General features: G+C 33.7%; 1 protein-coding gene across 6 annotated transcripts in view; it reads right to left on the reverse strand.

Moving 5' to 3' along the window:
* The window catches only part of HELQ (helicase, POLQ like), a 44,300-nt gene that overhangs the window by 14,794 nt on the left and 6,153 nt on the right, over positions 1-23,353 (reverse strand). The window contains exons 6-14 of one of the 6 annotated variants that reach the window (XR_013992026.1): positions 21,020-21,117; positions 19,786-19,884; positions 18,393-18,538; positions 14,890-15,129; positions 11,542-11,683; positions 11,081-11,185; positions 3,640-3,771; positions 2,251-2,408; positions 1,182-1,280 (exon numbers count right to left, since the gene is read on the reverse strand). Coding sequence is in view for 4 of the 6 variants with exons in the window: in XM_081029376.1 (XP_080885502.1) it covers positions 1,182-1,280; positions 2,251-2,408; positions 3,640-3,898; positions 11,081-11,185; positions 11,542-11,683; positions 14,890-15,129; positions 18,393-18,538; positions 19,786-19,884; positions 21,020-21,117 (1,346 nt within the window). In the remaining 2 variants the exon portion in view is untranslated. Of the gene's footprint in view, positions 1-1,181; positions 1,281-2,250; positions 2,409-3,639; positions 3,899-11,080; positions 11,186-11,541; positions 11,684-14,889; positions 15,143-18,392; positions 18,539-19,785; positions 19,885-21,019; positions 21,118-23,353 lie in introns of all 6 variants that reach the window. The other 5 variants (XR_013992027.1, XM_081029376.1, XM_081029378.1 and 2 more) reach the window with 5 other exon arrangements.

A 23,353-nucleotide genomic window follows, 5' to 3' on the forward strand; every position in this document is an offset into this window, starting at 1 on the left:
CCCTCTGCTTTTCAACATAGTACTGGAAGTCCTCGCCAGAGCAATCAGGCAAGAGAAAGAAATAAAAGGCATCCAAATTGGAATGAAGAAGTTAAATTGTCACTCTTTGTAGATGACATGATGCTATATATAGAAAACCCTAAAGACTCCAAAAAAGCTACTAGAAACAATAAACAAATACAGTAAAGTTGCCGCTACAAAATCAACATACAAAAGTCTATTGCATTCCTATATACTAACAATGAAATCTCAGAAAAAGAAATCAAAAACACAATTGCTTTTGCAATTGCAACAGAAAGAACAAAATACCTGGGAATAAACTTAAGGACATAGACATAGGACATAGAAGACCTATATACTGAAAACTATAAGATATTTTAAAAAGAAATAGAAGTTGTGGTACATATACACAATGGAATATTATTCAGTGGTAAAAATATGAAATAGGACCATTTGTGACAACATGGATGAATCTTTAGATTAGAATGCTAAGCGAAATAAGTCAGACAGAAAAAGTAGAGAACCATATGATTTCACTGATATGTGGTGTATAAACCAAAAACAACAAAAGAACAAGACAAGCAAATGAGAAACAAAAACTCACAGACACAGACAATAGTTAGTGGTTACCAGAGGGTAAGGGGAGGGGGATGAAGGTAAAGGGGATCCAATACATGGTGATGGAAAGAGAACTGACTGACTCTGGGTGGTGAACACACAATGTGATATATAGATGATGTATTACATAATTATATACCTGAAATCTATGTAACTTTACTAACAATTGTCACCCCAATAAACTTTAATTTCTCCCTTGAATTGAACTTATTTCAGGATTACATAATATGATGAAACATTTTACAATTTTTATAATGTACATCATAAGTAGCAGAAGGAAAATAGATTAATAAGGTTTATCTCTTCCTACAATGAAAGCCTTAGATGTGCATGACAGAATATTTCAGAAGTACAAAGATACAAAAAAAAAAGCCATCACACCACCCAGAAATCAACACTGTTTTTAAAAAAATCCCAAATTTCTGGTCCTCAGATGTTTTAAGTAGTAAAATGTGATTTAAAGAAAAAATTAAACAAAAAAGGTCAACAAAGGAGATGATACAACAGCATTAATTCTGTTAAGTGAACTTAGTTATTCAGGAAGGAAAACAAAACTATGGTACCTTCTTGATAGCTTGACCTGATGCTTTTTTCCCAATATAGTTTTCCGAGACTCCAATAAGATTAGCAGCATTTTGTTCTGCTGGGCTGAGCTGGTTAAACTATATAGAAAAATAATAAATATACAGAAAAATCAAATAGTAACTTTAAAAAATCGGCCATATGAACCAAATCTAGTATTTCCTGTGATATCACATTTTCATGATTTTAAAGGATATGAAAAAACAACAAATTTTATTTACAAATATTGAGAACTTAAAAAATATTACTAAAATATAACATACTTTAGTAGAATTACTCAAAGATATGGTCACAGTGACCATAGAGTATGGTTTCCATTGACTGTGATTATGTTTAATATTGGAGATGTCTGTGGGGAGGGAGAAGAGAGAAAGCTTCTGAAAGTAACTGCATTATACAGTATTATGTAAGAAAACTTACAGTAATAATTTAAAAATGATATTTAAAAGAAAGTTAATTTCCTGCAATTAAAAGCTGCACACTGCTTTTGCCTACTATGTGTTCATGCATCTACCCCGTTCACAGTAAAATCATAGTAGACTGAACTCTACCACTTGCTTTTATAACAAGAAGGGCCAGTTCCACCCTGCTACGGGCAATACAACTGATATTCCTTTTCAGGTATTAATATTACTAGATTTGGTGTATCATCATGCTTGGCTCTGACAGAGCTTTTATGTAATTAAACTCCCAATCATCAGAGATGGCCTTTACAGTTTTCTTTATATTCTAGGTACTACAAAATGTAGTGGTTACAAAAATCAGAACGGTAACTATCTTTGGGGGAATGGAACCAAGGATCCCATTTTTCTTTTTTGTACCTTTATGTTTTTTGATAATGAACATGTTTATACTTAATGGAAAAGTAATATTTAAGTTAAACAAACCAAAAACGCTATTGTCATATTATTATTTTAAAAATGGAAAGAACTAAAGGCCCAATTTCAAACACTATATTTTAACAGGAAAAAAAGTAAATAATCACTTGACAAAAATCACACCATCATTAATAGACTAAGTAGCCTGTACTGAAGAATCTTATATTCTCACCTGTCTGAAGTATATCATCCAATCAGGGTCACACTGAGAAGCCATATCATAGGGAGTGGTTAGGTAAATTAGATGAAGAAGGCTTTCAAGCACAAGGCCTTCAAGACCTTTCTTCAAGTCTTTGTAGAGAATGTCACAATAAGCCAAATCTATAGTTCCTAAAAGAAAGATATAATTCCATTTTTCATAATTACCAAAGGGGGAAAGAGGTGATTTTAAAGAAAGTCTTGTTTATAAGTTACCTAAATATAGCAAAAAGTCTTCAAAATCTTTTATTATGTAATTTAGCTATTTTGTAGGTCATTTTGAGAATATCAACATTTACCTTCTGACCCAACTACTCTATTTTGGAGAAGTTAATCCAGGGAAACATTTCCACACATGTCCAAAAATACATAAATAGAGATGCTCATGGAGCCTTGTTTATACTGGAGAATAATCAGAGACAGTGCAAATGCCCACTAATAGGGGAATGGTTAAATAAAATAAGGTACCCATATTATGGATGACTGAAGTACTAGAGAAAATGAAATAGATGTAAAGAGATTGAGAGGTTAAGATGTTCATGATATTTTACACATGAGAAGAGCAAGCTGCTAAAACATACTTATGCTATGATTCCATTTAAAATGATAAACTATGTGCATATGCACACACAAATATATGGAAGGATATATATTACTACTATATCAAATTGTTAACAGTGGTAGCTCCTGGGAAAGTGGAAACGGGACAGGAGTACTGGATTCTCCTTTACGTAATTCTGAGATCTAAGAATTTTTTTTAGCAACAGACATGTATTATTTTTCATTAAATAAATGATGATGTAGCCATTAAGAAAGAAACTATTCCCTGTGATGGAGCAATCTCTATTATGATTTATTAAGCAAAAAAAAAGAAAAGCAAATTCAAGAATAATATAAATGATTATTTAAAAACAAAAGCCTAGATGATAAATGTCTAACTATTACATTGCTTTGTGCACCTGAAACTAATAAAAAAAATGTTTAAAAAAAAAGCTTAGAAAAAAAATCTTAAACCTCTCTATATGTATGTGTTATGCAATGAAATGAAATGTACAGAAAATATCTGGAAAGATATAAACCAAACTGCTATTCTTGGTAGGATATTAACCTTTGTGTGATTGCTGAGGGAGGGGAGTGTGAAGGAGGGATGAACATCTTTTTCTCTACATACTTCTGCAGTATTCTAAATTATTTGTAATTAAAAACATTTTTCATCTTTTTAAAGTTGAAGTAGTCTAGAGTTTATAAGATTAATGTTATTAATACAAAATACAAATCCAATTTAAAGTAACAGAATAATGTAATTTCTATTTTTTCCAGTGCATTTCCTCAGACAAATAGTGACAATTAGGTAAACTCTTACCCTTGAAAGAAGCTTTTCCCAACTTTGTAATACGAAAACTATATTGGAACTCTTCTTCAGATTTATAAATAACATCTTTTTGTATAAGTCCATTTTCTGTCAAAATAGTGTCTTTTTGTAGGAGTCCTTTATCTGTCAAGTATTGAAGTGATTCAACAGTTATTTCCCGGAGACTTTTTTCTTTCAACAAAATCTTTTGCTGAACACCCAAAAATGTACCACTCATAAAGCGATGTATGTCACCAAGATTTGTTGCAATCTGAAACAATTCAGGACATGATTGGAGCATTTTCCTTAATTCAAGACATCATTTCGAATGTACATTAATCAAGATGATGATTCTTTTCTATACCTCAAAGCTATTTAAACAAAAAAGTTAGTATAAAATCTACATAGTTGCACATATAAACGCAATTTGATAACAGCATTTTCAAATGAAGAAAAAAACATTTTAACGGGGAAGACAGTTATCACAGTTATCGTATTCATACTTTTTGTGAAAACATCTACACATTTTTCATTTAAAAATTCCTTAGGTTTTTGAACAATTTTTCACAGTATCTCCAAAGCTGTGCACTACTTACTCCTTAACCAATTATCACTAATTCCCACTATGCCTCCTTCAGAAATCTCCCCTTCACCCCTTTCCAGCCACCGGTGATAACATTCTTTAGTTCTAAAAATTGTATTAAAGAAAAACAAAACACATGGAAAACACAATTGAAAGTCTCCACTGAAACAGGATCAGGCAATATTTTCCCCAATATATTACCTAAAAATAGCAGTTTTCTACCTCTCTGTCTCTTTCATTCCCATTTCTGTTTCCTGCTTTTATGCCTTTTTTTCTTCCCCTCATTTACTATTTAAAACATATAATGGCAATCATAAGTAATAATTACCCCTCCATTTGGTATTCTTTTTCTTTCTTTTTTTGTTTATTCTCTTTTTTATTCTTTTTCCATTTGGTATACATATGTAGAGTTGACTGAATTAGAATAGTTTCATATTAGCCAATTTCAATGAAATCATCAGTACACTAAAATACAGCCAATCGGTAAGCATATTTCTCTCTCTCACAATTGTGATATTTTAACTGGAAAACTTAAGTAGTCATTTCATATTAAATCAACATAATGGATAACAAAAAATATTATGGAGTGTACACATTTCCTACTGCTTCTCCTTTTAATACAAATCATTCTTTAATATAGTATGCTATTGGGCTAAAATTTCACTTTTTAGATATTCAAGAACTGATATTCAGTTTGTAAATTATCAATGTAATTAGTTTTTATATTGTTTTCTACTTGGTTAATTACAGTTAACACTGGGAAGTAAAAACAAACATTTACTTCATCCTTCTAGCTACTATGATGTTACTCTTCTGCCCGCTCTGTGAAAAACTTTTAGACAGTGATTTAAACCCACTGGCCCAGACTCTGCCTCGGGCCACCAGAGCTTCTCAAAGCTGGATTCTCCACCATGGCCCCAACCTGCAAGTTCACCCATGCCCAACTCCAAAGCTAATCCATTAATTAATTCAAGTATATACTGAATGCCAACCACATGCCAGGCACTGGGATTCAGTGATAAAGGAAAATATGTGTGGACCCTGCTTTCAGAGCTTACATTCCAGTGAGCTAGTTATTGGCCAAATAATTGTACTAACAAGAATACAATTACAAATTGATAGGTGTTATTAAAGGAGTGGTTCTACAAAGCACACAACAATAGACTGAATAGATTCAGAGGCATAGGGAGAGTTCCCTGAGGAAGTGATCGTTCAGTGAAAATCTGAAGGTTCAGTGGGAGTTAACTAGATGAAGTTGTGGGGGAGAGTGAAACTGGAGATGGAGAGGTAACACGGGAGGGTCCCAGGGATAGGGAGCCCTGGGGTAGGAGAGGGCATAGTATGTTTGAGAAATGAAAACAGAAAGTCAGTATGTCTGCAGGGCAGGGTGTGAGAAGGCTGAGGAGAGATAAGGACGGAGAAACAGGCAGAGGCCAAATCTATTGTGGTAGATCATGAGGAGGAATTTGGGCTTAATCCTAAAAGCAATGGGAAACAACCGCTGACAAATATTAAGCAGAAAGGGGTCACACATGCAGATTTGAGTCGGAGAAGATCTACGAGAAGAATTACTTGGAGGGGATGTGGGAAGGCAGGGCAGAGTGAATGCAAGGAGACCTGGCTGGAGACAGTAACTGATCCGGGCACGGGATAGCAGAAGCATGGACCAGCGTGTGCAAGTGCAGACAGGGTTGAAAGCAGACTGCACAACCTGCCTCTCGTTGCCTGAGATTCTTTTTTTCTAAAAGGAGAGTTCTATTACTTAATTCAAAGGTATGCGAGGGTCAGAGATAAAACATATAAAGTGTCTAGCAGGGTGTCTGAAACACCACTGTGATAAACGAAAATTGGATGCTCCCTGAATGCTATGGCCCCAAAGGCAGTTGTTTTATTAATTCTTGGAATTTCTTTCTCTTCCACCAAAGCATGGACCTAGCCTTCCAGGGATGCTCACTTCTACCTTTCTGCCTCCTGACCTCACATTGCCCAAATCACAGATCTTGCTTTGCTTGCCCCTCACTTCTATTCTACCTGTTGTTTCTGTCCAAAGGACTTGGCTTCTGCTTCAACTCTAACTGCAGATGTTCGTGGTTCTCTACCCTATCTATATTCCAGCCTCCTTCCACAACCACAGCCCTGGTGTGAATCCTCACCCCGAGCTGTAGAAGAAACCCTGATGGCTTGATCTCCTCAGGACTGGGCCCAGGAGCTTGAGTTGTCTCCTATGGACAGGCTTGAAACAGCTGCCTACCTGCTCATCTGATCCGACTGCTACCTGGACTTCTTGCTACTGTACACCAATTGTTAAAACAGAATTTAAATGAAACTGTTGTGCTCTGCAATCTTGCATTTTATGAGTTTCCAGGCTCATAAAAACCAAACCTGTGTGGTCTAGTTCCCACAGTCTCTCTGTTATGATCTGGTTTTAAGTGAAGTCCCCACTCCGTCTCAATTCCATTGCCTTTAGCTCAGTCCTAACTCACGAGATATATATATGTACAGATATATATATATATATGTCAGATGTATGCATTATGAATATTTTCCCAGCCTTTTCACTAATTTTATCAGTTTTTTGAAGAGAGTTTTTTTAAATTATGATGAAGCCTATTTATTTTTCTTCCATGGTTCATGTTTTTTGTTTCCCATGTAAGAAATATTTGGCTAACCCAAGGTAACACAATTTCTTCTCCTATATTTTCTTCTAGAAGCTTTTTTTTCAGCATTTAAGTCAGTGATCCACTTTGAATTTTTTTGGACAGTAAAAGAGTAGAGGTTAATTTTTCTGTTCCATATGGTTAGCTTGTTGTGCCAGCACCATTTATTGAAAAAATATTGTCCTTTTTCTTTTTTGGGGTGGGAGGGGTTAAATGTTTATTTATTTTCATATTTCATCCTCCATCAACAGCCATTGATGTTACCTTAGTAGATTGTTGCAGAAGTATGGATATTTTCAACTTATGGTGATAATTAAGTTGATCATTTCCAGTGTAGCGAAATGTAATTATAGGTATTTAATTTCCTTAAACCGTATCTGCACACATTGGTTCACGAAGCTGCTCCTTGTTAAAGAAATATGCAGTTTCTTCAGTGTTCACAATGAAGCATTTTTGCATAGCAGCAGCAATCATTCTCATTAGAAACATAAGAATAATTTCAATCATATAGGTACACGTGGGTTTTATGTATGTTGTTGATTCGTCCTTTAGATATGTTATTAATTTTTCTGGCAAAAATAACGTCATCTTATCCATGAGAAATGTCACCAGGATATGCACTAGAAATTGCATGGGTACGCCTTTTATAAGTGAAATGATCAAATTCTTGGAAAACATAATAAAAATCTGTTGTCTTCAGACTTGGCTGAGTTCAGAAATGCTAACACTTGGCTAAGCCTGAGTCTTAATTTATAAAGGCGACTGAATAGCAATACAGAGGTCAATGCCTCCAAAAACAAAACAAAACAAAACAACAAAAATGCTCAAAGTACTCACAGTTCCCCTTAGAGAGGAGAGGCATTGCACACCATGCAGGGATGTAGGAGGAGTGCCAGATTTTGCACGGTTTCAAATTATCCTTTTTCTCTTTTAAATATCTTGGTACCTTTGTTGAAAATTAATTGATCATACATATGTGGGTCTAATTCTAGACTCACTGATCTATTGGTCTGTATGTCTATTCTTGCATCAATATCACGATGTCTTGATGATTGAAATTTTACAGTAAGTTTTACAGCCAAGTAGCGTGAAATCTCTAATTTTGTTCTTCATTTACAAAATTATTTTTGGTTATTCTATTCCTTTGAATATCCAAATAAATTCTAGTGTTGGCCTGCAATTTCTACTCTTGTTGAGATTTTTATTGTGATTGCACTGAATTTATAGACCAATTTGGCAAGAAGTACATCTGAACAAAACTGAGGGCTCCAACTCATGAACACAGTGTCTCTCTCCATTTAAGTCCTCTTTAATTTCTCTTAGCAGTGTTTTATAGTTTTCAGTGTGCAGATCTGACACATATTAGTTAAATATATCCCTAAGTGTTCCATGTTTTTTGATGGTATTATAAATAGAAATGTTTTTCCAATTATATTGTAGTGAGTTTATAGAAATACAGTTGCGTTTGGTACATTGACCCTGTGTCCTGTGACACTGCTAATTATACTCCAGTTTTTCTGTACATTCTTTTGGATTTTGCTTGAACTTAATGTTATTATAGCAAATAAGATAGCTTTACTTCTTCCTTTCCTATCTGTATGTCTTTATTTTTCTTCCTTTTCATATTGTACTGGCCACAGCTTCTAACATATGTTGACTAGTTAGGTGACAGCAGACATCTTTTCTTTTCCTGATCTTAGGGGTAAAATATGTAGCCTTTCACCATTAAATGTGATGTTACCTGTAGGTTTTTTTTGTTGTTGTTTTTTAAATAAATACTCTTTATCAGGTTGAAGAAGTTCTCTTCTACTCCTAGTATGCTGAGTTTTCATCATGAATGAATGTTGAATTCTGGGTAATTACACTGATTGAATTTTGAATGTTAAACCAACTTTGCATGGTTTTGCATGACTGAAATAAACTCAGATTGATCATGATAAATTGTTTTTATAATGTATTGCTGGATTACTAATACTTTGATAACGATTTTTGCATCTACGTTTACCAGAGAAATTCTTGCAATATCTTTGCCCGGTTTTGTTATCAGAGTAATTATGCTGGTCTCATAAGATGAACAGTGCTCCTTCCCTTGTCCTCTAATTTCTGGAAGAATATGTGTATGATTGGTATTATTTCTTCCTTAAATATTTGACAGAAATCACCAGTGAAGTCAGTTGAACCTGGAGTTTTCTTTGCGGGAAGGTTTTAATTACAAATTCAATTTCTTTGATACAGGATTTTTTAGATTTTCTATTTCAGTCAATTTGGGAACTGTGTCCTTCAAGAATTCTCCCCATTTCATCTAAATTGTTGAATTCACATTTTAGTTTTCAAGAACAGTTATTCAAGGATAATCACTTACTATCCTATTATTATCTCTAGGATCTTTAGTAATGACCCTCCTTTCATTCCAGATATTGGTAATTTATGTGTTCTCTCTTTTCCTTCTGATCAATTCAACCAACAATCTTACTGACCTTTTCAAAGAACTAGCTTGTGGTTTAATTTTTTTCTCATTTGTCTATTTTTTATTTCATTGATTTCTGCTTTTATTTGTACTATTTCCTTCTTTCTACTTACTTTGGGGTTCTGTTTTCTTTTCTTTTTTTTTTTTAGCTTCCTAAGGTGAAACTTAGATCACTGACTTTGGATATTTCTTATATTCTAGTAAGTATTTAAAGCCTGTAAATGTCCCCTTAAGCAGTTCTTCAGCCACATGCCACTAATTTTGATATATTTATTTCCATTTTTATTACACTCAATATATTTTGTAATGTCCCTTGTGATTTTCACTTTGACCACATCAAAGTACGCTATTTAGTTTCCAAATATTTGGGTATTTCTCTTATACATTATTGATGTACTATAATTCTGTTGTCTTAGATACCATCCTCTATACATGATTTCAATCCTTCTAAATTTATTCAGACTCGTTTTATGGCTCAGAATATGGTCTACTTTGTTGAAGTTTCATCTGCACTTGGTGAATGTTCCACATACACAAGGACACACCGGAAACAATCTAGGCCGACAAGGCAAGAAACTGAATTATAGTCTCATCTAAACCATAACTCACTGAACGACCTTAAACTTATCACTAATTCTCTGAGTCTGTTACTTTATCCAATACATAAATGTGGAAGACTGGGATCTTCATGATCTCTCTCCCTCCTTCATTAATTCCTTAGCAACCCTCCTATTGTAGGTCTTTATTACATTACACATGGATTACCACAATTGCAATACTTTTGCATGCTGTTATCCCCATTTTCCAGATCAGGCAACTGAGTGAGGTTGAAGACAGAGTTAGTAACTTACCCTGGGTAATAAGAGACAGAGCTGGGGCCGGGACACATCTTTCATTCTATTTGCAGCACCTGGAATGACTTATTCCTTCCCTCTGCTTATCTAAAACCTCTGTCACCATCAATACCCAACACTAATTCCTCTGCTTCCTCATAGCCTTTCAGTCTTCCAAATTGCTAGGGGATATTATAAATCATTCATTTGCAAGGTAATCAAAACTTTTCTCATGATATCTTTATCAATCACCTTTTGTGTTTTCACTTAAACTGTTCGGGTTAATGAAGGTAGGCTGTATGAAAGGTTAAGAGCACTGGTTTTGTAGTTAGACAAAGCTGAATTCAAACTGGCTTTGCCACTTTGTGGCAGGGTGACCTTGGGCACAAAGTTAAATTTTACTTAAGAATAATCTTAAAAAAGAAGTTTAACTCAAGCGTAACCTAAAAAAGAGAGCTAATTTCTAATCTTAGAAAAAAGCAAGTTTTCCTGTTGTGTGTTTTTTTTTTTTAATTTTCTGCCTGATAAAAGCTACACTGATCTCACATTTATAATATCCTAGAATGTTCACAGGAGGATAGGTGAATCTTATTCTTCATCAAGGGCAGAGATTATGGATCATTACACATCAGAACCACGTCTTTACAGCTCCTTGTATTCCCATGGTATCCACCAAAGTCTCTTTCTTCTAAATGATGCCCAGTTATGGTTTGATGATTTCTCATACTCCTTATAACTCGAAGATTAAAAATGCACATATAAATCCAGATTCAGATTTATGTCAGACTCTTCTTTTCCATATTAGATTAGAAATTAACATTTACAATTTTTTAACAATTTTTTAGTTTTCACAATTTTTTAACCTCTGTTATCTCAGGTAACAGTAATAAGATTTAAAAATACTAAAAAATACCTTTAAACCAATCAAAGAGAGAAACAAAGTTTGGATTCCTTTGGAGGATTCTTGAACAAGATGGCTATAACAGCTTTCCAACGGTCTGCTTATTAATTCCAATACCTATAAAAGTTAAAGCAGTATTATGTTTTGTGTTGTTATAAAAAAAATGGTGTTTTATATAAAATTTTGTATTTTGCATAGATCTTGTGTAGGCAGAGGGAGACAAACACAAAGACAAAAAAAAGGAATTTAGCAAACGTGTTTGTGAAAATGGAAGATAAACAGGGTAACACTTTTCATTGGCTGAAATACAAAAGTATTCAAACTATTCTTTCTATTTCTTAATTATAGAGAAGGAAATATTATTTAAAGGCATATTAAGAATAAATTTTTTAAAGATGAGCTCATAAAAGGGATAAACCAAAGACCTAGGAAAGAAGACAAAACCACCAAACAACAACCAGATTGAGTGTTACCTGTTGCTTGTCTTTTTCTTGCAATATAAGGATACTCTCCCCAGTAGAGTCTATTCCAGCACGGCCAGCTCTACCAATCATCTGTTTATATTGATTCCTCTTTAAAAATTCCTTAGCAACATAGGGGGCTCTCAAAATAACTCTATGGAATTGATAAAATTAATTAAAAGTGATTATAACAACAGCACCTATTTTTTAAATTCCTAATTTCATTATATCTATGTAATATTAAATTTAATGACATAGTAACTTAAAATAATAGGTAGCTATATTCACCAAGAATCTATGATGTACGTTCTCTATGTACATTATCTATAATTCTTACAAAACTCTTTGTAATAATATTCTCTTAAATTAAATTTTAGTTTTTTACAAAGAGGCTAACTAAAGAACAGACGAGTGGCTCATCTCAACTCATAAAATTAGTAATTACCAGCACCATGATTTGAACTTAAGTCTGCCTAGCTGCAAAGTTTAGGACCAATCCACTATACCAATAGTTTCCAGAGATTTCTGATTTTATATTCCACAAATGAAACATCTAATCATGCACCACCAACATATGTCTATTTGTTTATGTACTCGTATTTGTATTATTGTCCATTATATAAAATTGCAGATTTCAAGTGTTTTTGACCAACGAATATGGTGATTTCAATCCTGCTTATGTATATAGAAGTCTGTATCCAATTTTCCTGTTCAAAGGTGAGAAAAAAAAAAACTGTCATTTACCTACACCGATCAACCTATTCCTTTATTTATAAATTTCACTGGACAGCCAAGATCACCAAAGACTTGAAGATAACCAATGACATAACAGAAAAACAACAAGAACATAAAAAAATAAATGTCTGACAGAAACAGATAACACAGGGAACAGAAATGAACTTAAAAAAATTCTAATTAGTATCACAGAAAATTCTAAATGGTATTGTATTCACAATATGAGAGCAGACTATAAAAAAAAGCAACAAAAGAAGAGAGTTCTTCGAAATTAAGAAAAAAACTTAAATTCATTTCAAAAATTCAACAGAAGAATTGAATAATGAATGAACACAATCAATGGGATACAACTGAAAACTGATTTTGTTATATGAAAGGTATAGTTGAAGAAATCACATAGCTCAGAGACTGAAAAATGTGTAAGAAAAGAGATACCAAAGTTCAATCTAAGAAGTTCCAACTCTGTCTACATGAAGTTACAAAAGCAGAGAACAGAGGTAATGGCAGGAAAGAAATAATAAAAGAAATAACCCAAACAAATACTTTAAGATGAAGAAAGGCATAAAACTTGAAATTGAAACTTAATACCCAAGTGTTAAGCCCTATGTATGAAAACTAGCTAAACTGGAACAGTTGGGATTGTAGAATTAGTTTCCCAGGTTCAAACCTTGGCTTTGAAACTCATTTGTTGGGTGCGAAGTTGGGCAAGTTATTTTCATTGTTCAGCGTCTCAGTTTTCCCTTCTATAAAATGTGGTTAATAAAATATGACCTTCCTTACAAAGTTGTTGTGAGGTTCTATTAAGCCAATGCATGTAAAGCTGTTATGACATGGGGGAGGGAGTGTAATAGCTGCAATTACTATTATACACTATGATGACATTTTAAGGTTGAAGAGAAAAGTCTAAAAGCTTCTGGAGAAGAAAAAACAGCAAACCTATGCAAAAACAAAACTGAGCAACACTGGCTCTTAAAAGACATGAAACAATACTACCAAGTCCCCAAAGGAAAAAAAAAACTGAATTATTTTCCTAGCAAGGTGTTAAGATATGAGGTGAAAATAAAGACATCTTCAGCTATGCAAAGACTCAAAAAATTTTTACCCCTAATGCAGCATTTAAACAATAATTACTCAAGAATGCAAAATAAAAAATGAATCACAGAAGATGTGTGATACAAGAGGTAGTGGGTAAGCAAAAAAAAACAATACACAAGTATAATACACAGGTTAAACAGTTATTGATTATAAGATGAAAGAAAATTAAAAACCTGGAACTAAGATTCTAGGTAATTGCAACATATATATATGAGGCAATGTAGGAGGATATGCAAATGCTAAGACTCTTATATTCAGGAGAGAATATAATTATTGATTAATTCTACAACGATAAAAAACATGTTTGGTTACAATTTTTAAAATTTTAATAGTGGGGCGGCCAGGTTAGCTCAATTGGTTACAGCACAGGTGCTCTAAGGTTAGAGCACAGGTGACCTAAGTTGCCGGTTTGATCCCCACATGGGCCACTGTGAGCTGGGGCTCTCCACAACTAGATTAAAACAACTACTTGACTTGGAGCTGATGGGTCCTGGAAAAGCTATGGGATTTTATCACCTATGGATATAAAAAAGTGTCCATTTAAACAACAAAAAATTTAAGAGTAACAATTGGAATAAGAGAAATAGGATATATAACTTCCTATTTCTCCCCCTCCAATTGTCTGAAAAATGGAAAATTAATCAGTGACAGAGGCTGAAAGTAAAAGAATGGAAAAAGATGTATTTGACAAAAAAATGTCCTAGTATTCCAAGTAAAATCACTAAAGTAGAAAAACAAGGACTTATTATATTGATAGAAGATATAATTCAGCAATATTTGGAGTAAACCTTTGTATACCTAGTTTTGAAATACAGAGCAAAAACGTCTAGAAATGCAAAAAAGAGAAACTGACAACTCCATAATTGTAGTGGGGGACTAACACCTCTCTGAAATTGACAGATCAAGGAATCACAAGTAATAAGAAAATAGGAGCTGATGACATGATTAATAACAGTGATCTCATTGAGACACAGAAAACTGCATACCAAACAGAAAATACATGACTTTTTTTAACACTCTTGGATGATTTATAAAAATTGATCATTTATTTGAAAAACTGCCACAAATTATAAAGAACAGAAATCAGTTATGCAGGCTTATGGCTTTGGTAACAACTGAGAAGATAATCCAGGATCTATTATTCAAAAAAATGATACTAGACTCAAAAGTCTTTCTGGATGAGTTCTTTAAATTTTCAAGGAAAGCCCTAGTTAAATACACTGTTTCAGATGATTTTTATAAAGGTGGAAAGCTTCCTAACTGTTTCTATACAAGTTAGGTAATAAACCCTGACATGAAAACCAAATAGAGAGAACATACAATAAAGAAGGGATTCTAATACCAGGAAATCTACTGTTATTTTTCATAATATCAAGGAAATAAACCAAACAATCAACTCAGCAAATACTGAAAAAAAAAAAAATGATATATTCTCACCCACTACTGAGAAAGAATAAATCAACAAAACTCCTTGCAAGCTAGAAATTGAGGTTTTGAACCTGGCCAACAGTTACTTATATCTCATCTCACCGTCGAGCTGGTAGGTTAACACCTGCTGCTAGGGTAGATGTGCAGGTTAAAAGGCAGAGAACTCCCGTGGAATAGGCCTCCTCCAAGAGCTTCTTTTCATCACTTGTCAAACCACTATGGTGATAAGCAATTCCTAGTGGGATCGTGCGCTTTAAAATAGGACACAAGTTGCCACTGTTGATATTCCTCAAGTTCTTAATCAACTCCTGCTTTTCTTTCTCCCTGTGTTTCAGATATTCCCTAGGAAAAAGATCTGTTAGAATTACGAACCCTGATCTTATAATAGCAAAGTGAATATCATTTTTAGTACATGCATGTAAACATTCTTTTAAAAAATGTATTAATGTTATCGATATAAGTACATAAAATGTCCTTAGAATTTTGATTCTGATTTCATTAACTATTAGGGAGTCTCTCTCAACCTTTCTGTGGATCACAGAGCACTGAAAATCTGATTAAAGCTCAGGATAAGAAACAAATACTCACATAAATAAACGCTTTAATTTCAGAGGGTCTGTGGATTTCCCAAAGTTCATTCCTGTACTTCCTATGAATCCATGGACACCAGGTTTAGACCCCCATTCTAGATGTTATGATTATTTTTTTTACTAGATCATATATCTTTATTGAAGATGATTTATTTTAAATCAGAAATGTTCTTCTCTTAAGATAGAAACATACATATTATTAAATCATATGGATTATCTGTAAAAGACTGTCTAAACACTAGTAATTTAGAAGCCTCAATAATATTCTGTCTCTGTATCAAGAAGCACCTATTTTAAATTCTATTTAGAAAAAAAAGAAAGACTATAACTAATTACCAATTGAGTGTAAAGCAACAACTTCTGAATACCAGGAGCAAACAAACATCGTCCAAGATATAATATACACAGCCTTACGTTGTTTTGGTCGACTTCATGGAAAGAATAGAGCTCTGGCTGGTGTTCACCAAAGGCCAGGAATTTCATAAGAAGTTGAGAAATGGGAGTCAAGAAGACAAAAGAACAATGACGAATTGGGAAGAAAGTGGTCAAAACTCATCAGTGCAAGAATTAGAACTGACAGCTGAGTAGGGGAGCAGTAGACTTTCTGTTCCTTTTTCCCAGCCAGTGTACAAGGTCCTGAAAAGGATGTACCCATGTAGGATGAACCCTTCTCAAGGAATTAAATCTTATATGCAATGGGAATACGGATAATCACCACAGAATTTTGGAGAAGGGAGACATTATTTAGAAGTGACAAGATAAGATATGGTTGTATGGAGACGGGTTTTGGTGGGAGAACTTGAGATCTAAGCTGGTCTTGAAGAACAGGTGTTAGAGAGGTGACAATGAAGGTTCAGGGCAGTATATCTTGGTGGAGGGTAAAGCATGACCTAAAGCACAAAAATGGGAAGTCCAAGGCACAAAGAAGAGAAGGAGTTCAGATTGGATGCATCACAGGGTGAATGAAGAGTAGAAGAAATAAGGATGGAAAAGTAAGCTAAGTCATATATGAGCCTGAATTCTAGGCTAAGAAGCACTAAGGTAACATTTTTAGGGAGATTTTTAGGAAAGTGGTATGACCAGAACTTTGGCAGTTGTCAGCAAATAGTGTTTAAAAGAAATTCTTGACTAAAAATCAAAGGGAGTAACAGCTACAAAAAAGATAATATTCTTGAGACTGATACAATCACTTCAGAAAAATCTGCTTCCGTCTTTGTATTTAAATAGACATAAAGCCATATTCTACTTCCCATGTGATTTTATTGTACTTGCTTCCCACAACATTTATGATGAGGCAAAATAATTAAGATACAAGCTGATATCCCAGCACTTTCAAAAAATCATGTTTTAAAGCCACTGACATTAGAACCCATTTAGCTCTAGATTTTACTCATTTACATCTAAATTACAGAATAATATAAAAAAAGTGTTCTCTAAATATGACTCAACATTTTAGTCAACAGTCACAAAATAGGGACTACACGATACTCAGAACATTCAGCTTACAAAAGCAGCAAGTAATATGGAAAATATATCTTAGAGAAAAATTTCCTTTGGAAAGTATTAACTCCTATCTCTTTAAAAAAGTATTAAGTATCCATTACAATTTATTAACTAAGGGCTCTGCAGAACAACATTTTTAAATGCTTCAATATTAAACACAAACATTTAAGACCCAAATAAACTATTATCATGTTTCCCCGAAAATAAGACCTAGCCAGACCATCAGCTCTAATGTGTCTTTTGGAGCAAAAATTAGTATAATACCTTGTCTTATTTTACTATAAGACTGGGTTTTATCTAACATAATATAAGACCGGGTCTTATATTAATTTTTGCTCCAAAAGACGCATTAGAGCTGATGATGGTCTGGCTAGGTCTTATTTTCGGGGAAACACAGTATAATCAAAAAGCAAAATAAATCAAGGGTATAACTTATAAATCTCATCTCTTCCAGTCAACTGTTAGTCTGAAAATTTCCATATAACTTAAAGAGTGTTATATTATCTTAAATTATTCTAAAAAAAATGAGCAATTTACTGAGACTACTTCAGTGATAATTTAATTTCCTTAGGCTTTTAGAATCAACATCATCACTGTAAAGGTACACTATTAGTTACCAAAATGGGAAACTCCTACACTTTATCCCAAATATCTGTGTCGTTATGCTAATTCAATAAATTTAACTCTATTTTATTATTTTTTTATTAGTTTCAGGTGTACAAAACAATGTAACAGTTAGACACTAATTTAAGTCTATTTTAGATCAATCCACGACAGTAGAATTGGGGGGAGGTGGCGGATGACTAGATTAGAATCCAGGGTAATGGTCTATGAATAGTGACATAGGACTGGCTAACGGGGCAAAATGAAGTATGAAAAAAACGATAAAACTATACATGGGACAAACAGGTGCAGGAAAAACTGAACTGTTCATACTTAAAATAATGTTATACTTATCTGAACCGATATTAAAATAGTATAAAATTACAAACCAGTATATTTCTAAATTACTTAGGAAATTCAATTCAAATGTGCATACAACTTAAGTGTTGTACGGCAACAATATTTAATAGAAAATTAAGCTGAAGATATGATTTACCCGCAGTGATTAGTCCTTTGACCATCTAAGCCAGTGGTTCACCTTGGACTTGCCTAAGGAGCTTCACAGAATGAAGCCTGGCTCCCACCCCACAGATTCCTATTTGTCTAGGATGTAGCTTGGGCACTGGCATTTTTAAAAGCCCGGATTCACTGTGCAGCCAATGTGGAGAACCATTGATCTAAGTCATTATATTAGCACTTTCTTACATGTAGCCTTAGAAAGTTTCTCTGGCTATTTCACATGTGTGAATTTCACTGTTAAACTTTCTTCAAGGTTAAGGCCTTGGGAATCTAGTATAACAACGTAACAATGCTCTGCAAGAAGTAATTAGTGCTTGTTAAATAAACAGAATACACAGCATGGATATCATGACAAAAGTAGAGCAGAATACTTTTAAAAGATAAACATACTTGCTTAAAAATTTGCATATCATTTCTGCTACGTTTTCACAGTTCTTCTTAGTGGGACAAAAAACTAAGCAGGAATAGTTGGGAATAACTTCTGTCACCAATGCTACCAAGCGATCAGGATCCATCTTTTTCAGAGTATCAGAATACTGCACAACAAGATGTAGCAACAAGGTAGTTAGCAACCATAAGAGCCTGTTGTTTAACCAGTGTGCTTTGAAAAGTAAGCAAATCATCCATAATTTAAAATTTCTGATTTAATGCACCTGATCATTAAAAAAAAAAATGAAACCTATACTAAACATCAAAATGTTACGTCCTACTGTTCTATTAGGTTATTAGGATTTCATTAGGTATATTTAGCTTTAAATTAAAGAAGTGAAAATACATAATGTTATTAATAACTTCATTACATGCCCATCTCCACCAAAGCAGTACAAAAAAGACCACAGAGAGAAACACAGATTGATCCTAATAATAGTCAAAGGGCTGTGTAAATAAGATATACCTTTGACTATCACTAATAGTTTTAAAAAACATAGATTCAATCATACTACAGGACATAATTTCAAAAATAAGAAATATACTTACCAAGCAGACACAAGGAACTCAAAGAACATGAAGAAAAATGTAGTTATTTAAAATCTCACTTCCTCCAACTTTCTGAAACTATGAATTAGAATTCGTAGAATTCTAAAAGTGTTGTAAAACCTCTTTCTGTACTTTTTAATATCTTCCGTGTCACAGAATATTAACATAGTAGACATTAACATTTGCACACACCAATATCTGAATTACACAGTCCACAAATGTTTGTTTTTGCTGTTCTTGACAAACGAATAACATTTAAGGGAGAGGTCCCAAAATTTTCTTGGTTCATGGAGCCCCAAGGCCAAAAGAACTAACAGTTTTATTGGGGAGTTAGGTCTAAACAATTTAATAAGTGCATATTTCCTCATAACTAAGTAGCTGTCTGCATAAGTAATATACATCAATTGAATGAAAAATATTTTTATTTCATTCTTAAATAACCACAACAGCCCACTAATGGGATGTATGCATAGCTGGGCACTGAAGTCTTTCAAACCTTGGAATTAAGACAGGACATAGCTACCCTCATTTCCTGTCCCACATTGATTTTCACATGATATTTGCTTACAGTTACAGCAAAAAAACACCCCTACTTCATAAAGATATTATGTCATAGAAAGGAATGTAGTTGAACTGGAAACTCCCATGAACCAGTAGTTTGTGTGGTGTCCAACAGATGTCAAGCATCAGAGGTTTCTCTCAAAAATCTAAACAATTCCATGGCACCCATGTGAATTTTCTATGTGCCCCAAGACACTTGGGCACAAAGTCTGGGAACCTCGGGTTCAAGTGTTATTATTGTTACCTTATAATTAAGGAGACGTGAAAAAGTTATGCCATTCTCAGCTTTGCTGTCAACCTCATATATTGCATCATTTATTTTCAAATACTCTTTTAATTCAACCTTGAATTAAAAGGACATTTGCAATTAATAACACATATAAATTCCTTTATCCAGAGTTATAAATTTTATAAAATGTAAAAAAGGACACCTACACAAAAATTTTAGCTTTTGTAAGGTATGTAAACATGCTTTAATTAAAAGTATTTTCTTTACCATTTCTTTTTTTTAAAATCTCTTTTCTCCCTTAAATGAAAACAGAGATTAATATCCTTAAAAAAAGTACTTTTGAATTGAATAGCCATAATATCTAAATGGAAGCCATATACTTTCTTATTTTTCACAGGAAGTACAAATGAGTTAAGTATTTACACTCTTTATCTTTTATTGAGTTATCTGTATTATTCGAGACCTAAAACTGTTTTATTAGTCATCAGTTTTCATTCTAAGTACCACCATACTATTTTTAATTTAAGTATCTGTAGACAGAAAAGTGTTTGTAAATATAATTCATATTGTTAAAAGAAGTGTCTAATTTGACAATTAAGGTTAGAAAGTATCCTTTAAAATTTTCATATTTGACATAAATGTAAAAACATTAACTTTCAAATTAAAATTTGGTGATTCTCAAAAATCATTTCTACAAATACATTTACAGAGAGAACATGCATATTAATACTGTAGACAGATACATTTATTTATTTTCTTTGAGAATTTTGGGAATGCTATCATTGGGGAGTTTAAATTTAAATCCACATGAAGTCTAAACTTATTTTAAAAGCATTACAATTACCAAAACATAAATATTTTAACTTTAAGATAACTTTTTTAATGTGCCAACAACTCAAAACGTAAGTCACTAAATTTTGACTGAATGGAAAATTTCACCTCAGAAAATAAGAAGTGGAAAAATAGAGTGGGTTTGGAAAATTTCATTCAATAAACATTCACTGAAGGCCCATGGGCCAGGCACTGTTCTAGGTGCTACAGATACATTTGTGACCCAAGACAAGATCCCTGACCCCACAGAGTTTACATTCTATATACACAGCCTCTTATTAGCATATAGCCACGGTGGTGAGTGGAATTATGGCCCTTCACCACTCTATAGAATTTTTTTACATGGTACATTGCTACTTTTGTTTCTAAGTAAAATGATACATAACAAATCAATACAGTGCAAACCTCAGGTACATACTGGTCTGAATTGATCGGTGTAATATTCTGCTTGAAGGAACTTCTGTAGGTCTTCAACATTGTTTAATGTTGCACTCATACCAATAATTTGAGTTGTTTCTAAAAGAAAAAAAAACCCAAAGTATTGAGAAAAATTTGTTACTTAGTATATCATGATAGAAATTTTAGCAACCTTTTTGTGTTCTAAAACACTCCTCCTGAGTGATTTGAGAAAGGTGGAAGGAGGAGGTAAGAAAAATGCAAGAATATTATGAGAGCATTAATCTAGCAATCAAAGAATGAAAACTTTCTTATATCCTGAAAATTACTATTTAGAATTATATAAAATTTCAAACTTGGCAAGAAATAGCATCTTTATTAAGATTTCTAAACAATGAGTATAAATATGCTTGTTGCTCTCCATCGTTATGAAGAGTTACAACAGGTTCCACAGGTACAGTTATATAGAGACGTACAGTGTCGGATGCAGGGCTGAATGGGTCCTGAGCTCTTGCCACATGAAAACTCCTTTATGGGATCTTGCTATCAGGTTAATTTTTCTTTATTTTAAAATAAAGGTGGAGTAAAATTCATGAAGTTGCCTGACTTCTTAGGCAAAATACATAATTGCTGCTTTCTACAGACTTAGCTATTGAATGAAAGAACAAAGAAGCCTTCTTAACAAATGCTTCTTCATTGTTGCTGTCTTTTGTCTTTTATCACTCAAGGTATTATCTGAAAGAGAAGTAAGTGTTGTCCCTTCCCACTCCATAAGGGTAGACTAAAGCTGAAGAGGTGAGCATAGGGCCAAACAAAGAAAGGCTGTCCTTAGACATGTGGAATTTATGCAGAAACAGAGGGAAGCTGTGAAAGGACTGTAAATAGTAAAATAAACTACTGTTTCCCCCAGGAATAAGATCTAGCTGGACAATCAGCTCTAATGCGTCTTTTGGAGCAAAAATTAATATAAGACCCGGTCTTATTTTACTACAAGACTGGGTAAAATGTAATATAATATAATACCAGGTCTTATATTAATTTTCGCTCCAAAAGACGCATTAGAGCTGATTATCTGGCTAGGTCTTATTTTCGGGGAAACACGGTAATGGAATTTGCATTTGGGAAATATTCTAACTGCAGTAGGTAAGATAGACTTGGTCGGAGAGAGGGCAGTGATCACGAGTGAAGGTAGATGAAAGACCTTGTTTATTTCATCATTTCTGTGGTGATCTAGGTAAGAAAGGATGAGGTACTGAGCTCAAGATTTAGTAGTTAAAAAGGGACAGGAGGGAGAGAATTTAAAAATGTATTTATGAGGTAGCCCAGATAGGATTTGGTTGCCGACAGAATGCAAGAGTGAAGATTGTAAGATTCTGGCTTGGCTGGCTGGCTGGCAAATGGTGGCAGGGAATTCAGACTGAAGAATGAGTTTGAAGGAAAAGAGTTAGACTTAGACATGGTGAATCTGAGCTGTTCACAGGATATTCAAGTTGAATGTCCAATTTGCAGATGATATTACTCAGAAGAGAACTGTAAGCTGGAAATAGAGACTGGGAGCCATCTGCACACAGGAAACACTTGAAGTCATGAGTGTGGATGAGAATTAGCAGAAACTGTATGAAGTAGGAAACCAGAGAAGAGGCTAAGATGAATCTATGGTAACAACAATGTACATAATGAGCATGCTTAGAACAAAGTGTCACAAAGGAGACAAGAAGGAAAAACTAGAGAGATTCATTTCATTTAAATATCTATTAAGTGTAAGGTACTGGTGATAGTAAGAAAAAAAGAAGTATACAGCAACAGCAAACACATGTCCACTACGTGTAGGTACTATGCTAGATTCTTGACATAGATTAACTCATGCCATCTTCACAGCAATTCAGTGAGGAAGGTTCTACTACTATCATCCATTTTTGAGACATAAGGAAAGAAGCAGTTATGATAACTTGCCCAAGATAATGTACATAGTTAAAAGTGAGCCAGCATTTGAATCTACTTCCACAGTCTATCCTCAGCCATTATGCTACGCTATTTTTCCATGCTAACACATGATCCCCCTTACAGAGATAATAGGGAAACCAAGATAGAATAATGTTGCAGCACCCGAAGGGCAAAAGAATGATAAACAAAGGCTGAAGAAAAGTTGAGATAAGAACAGTCAGCACACACTAAATTTTACAAGGTGATCATTCTCCTCTCTATCCCTGCTTTGTATTTTTCCAAAGAACTTGTCACCATCTGATACATCATAGTCTTCTTGTTTATCTGCTTATTGTCTGTTCACTTTCACTAAAATGTTTGATGAAGACAGTCACTTTGTTTTATTCACTGCTGCATCCTGGCACTTAAAGTA

Source organism: Rhinolophus hipposideros, assembly GCF_964194185.1.
Source record: "Rhinolophus hipposideros genome assembly, chromosome: 1".
NCBI lineage: Eukaryota > Metazoa > Chordata > Mammalia > Chiroptera > Rhinolophidae > Rhinolophus > Rhinolophus hipposideros.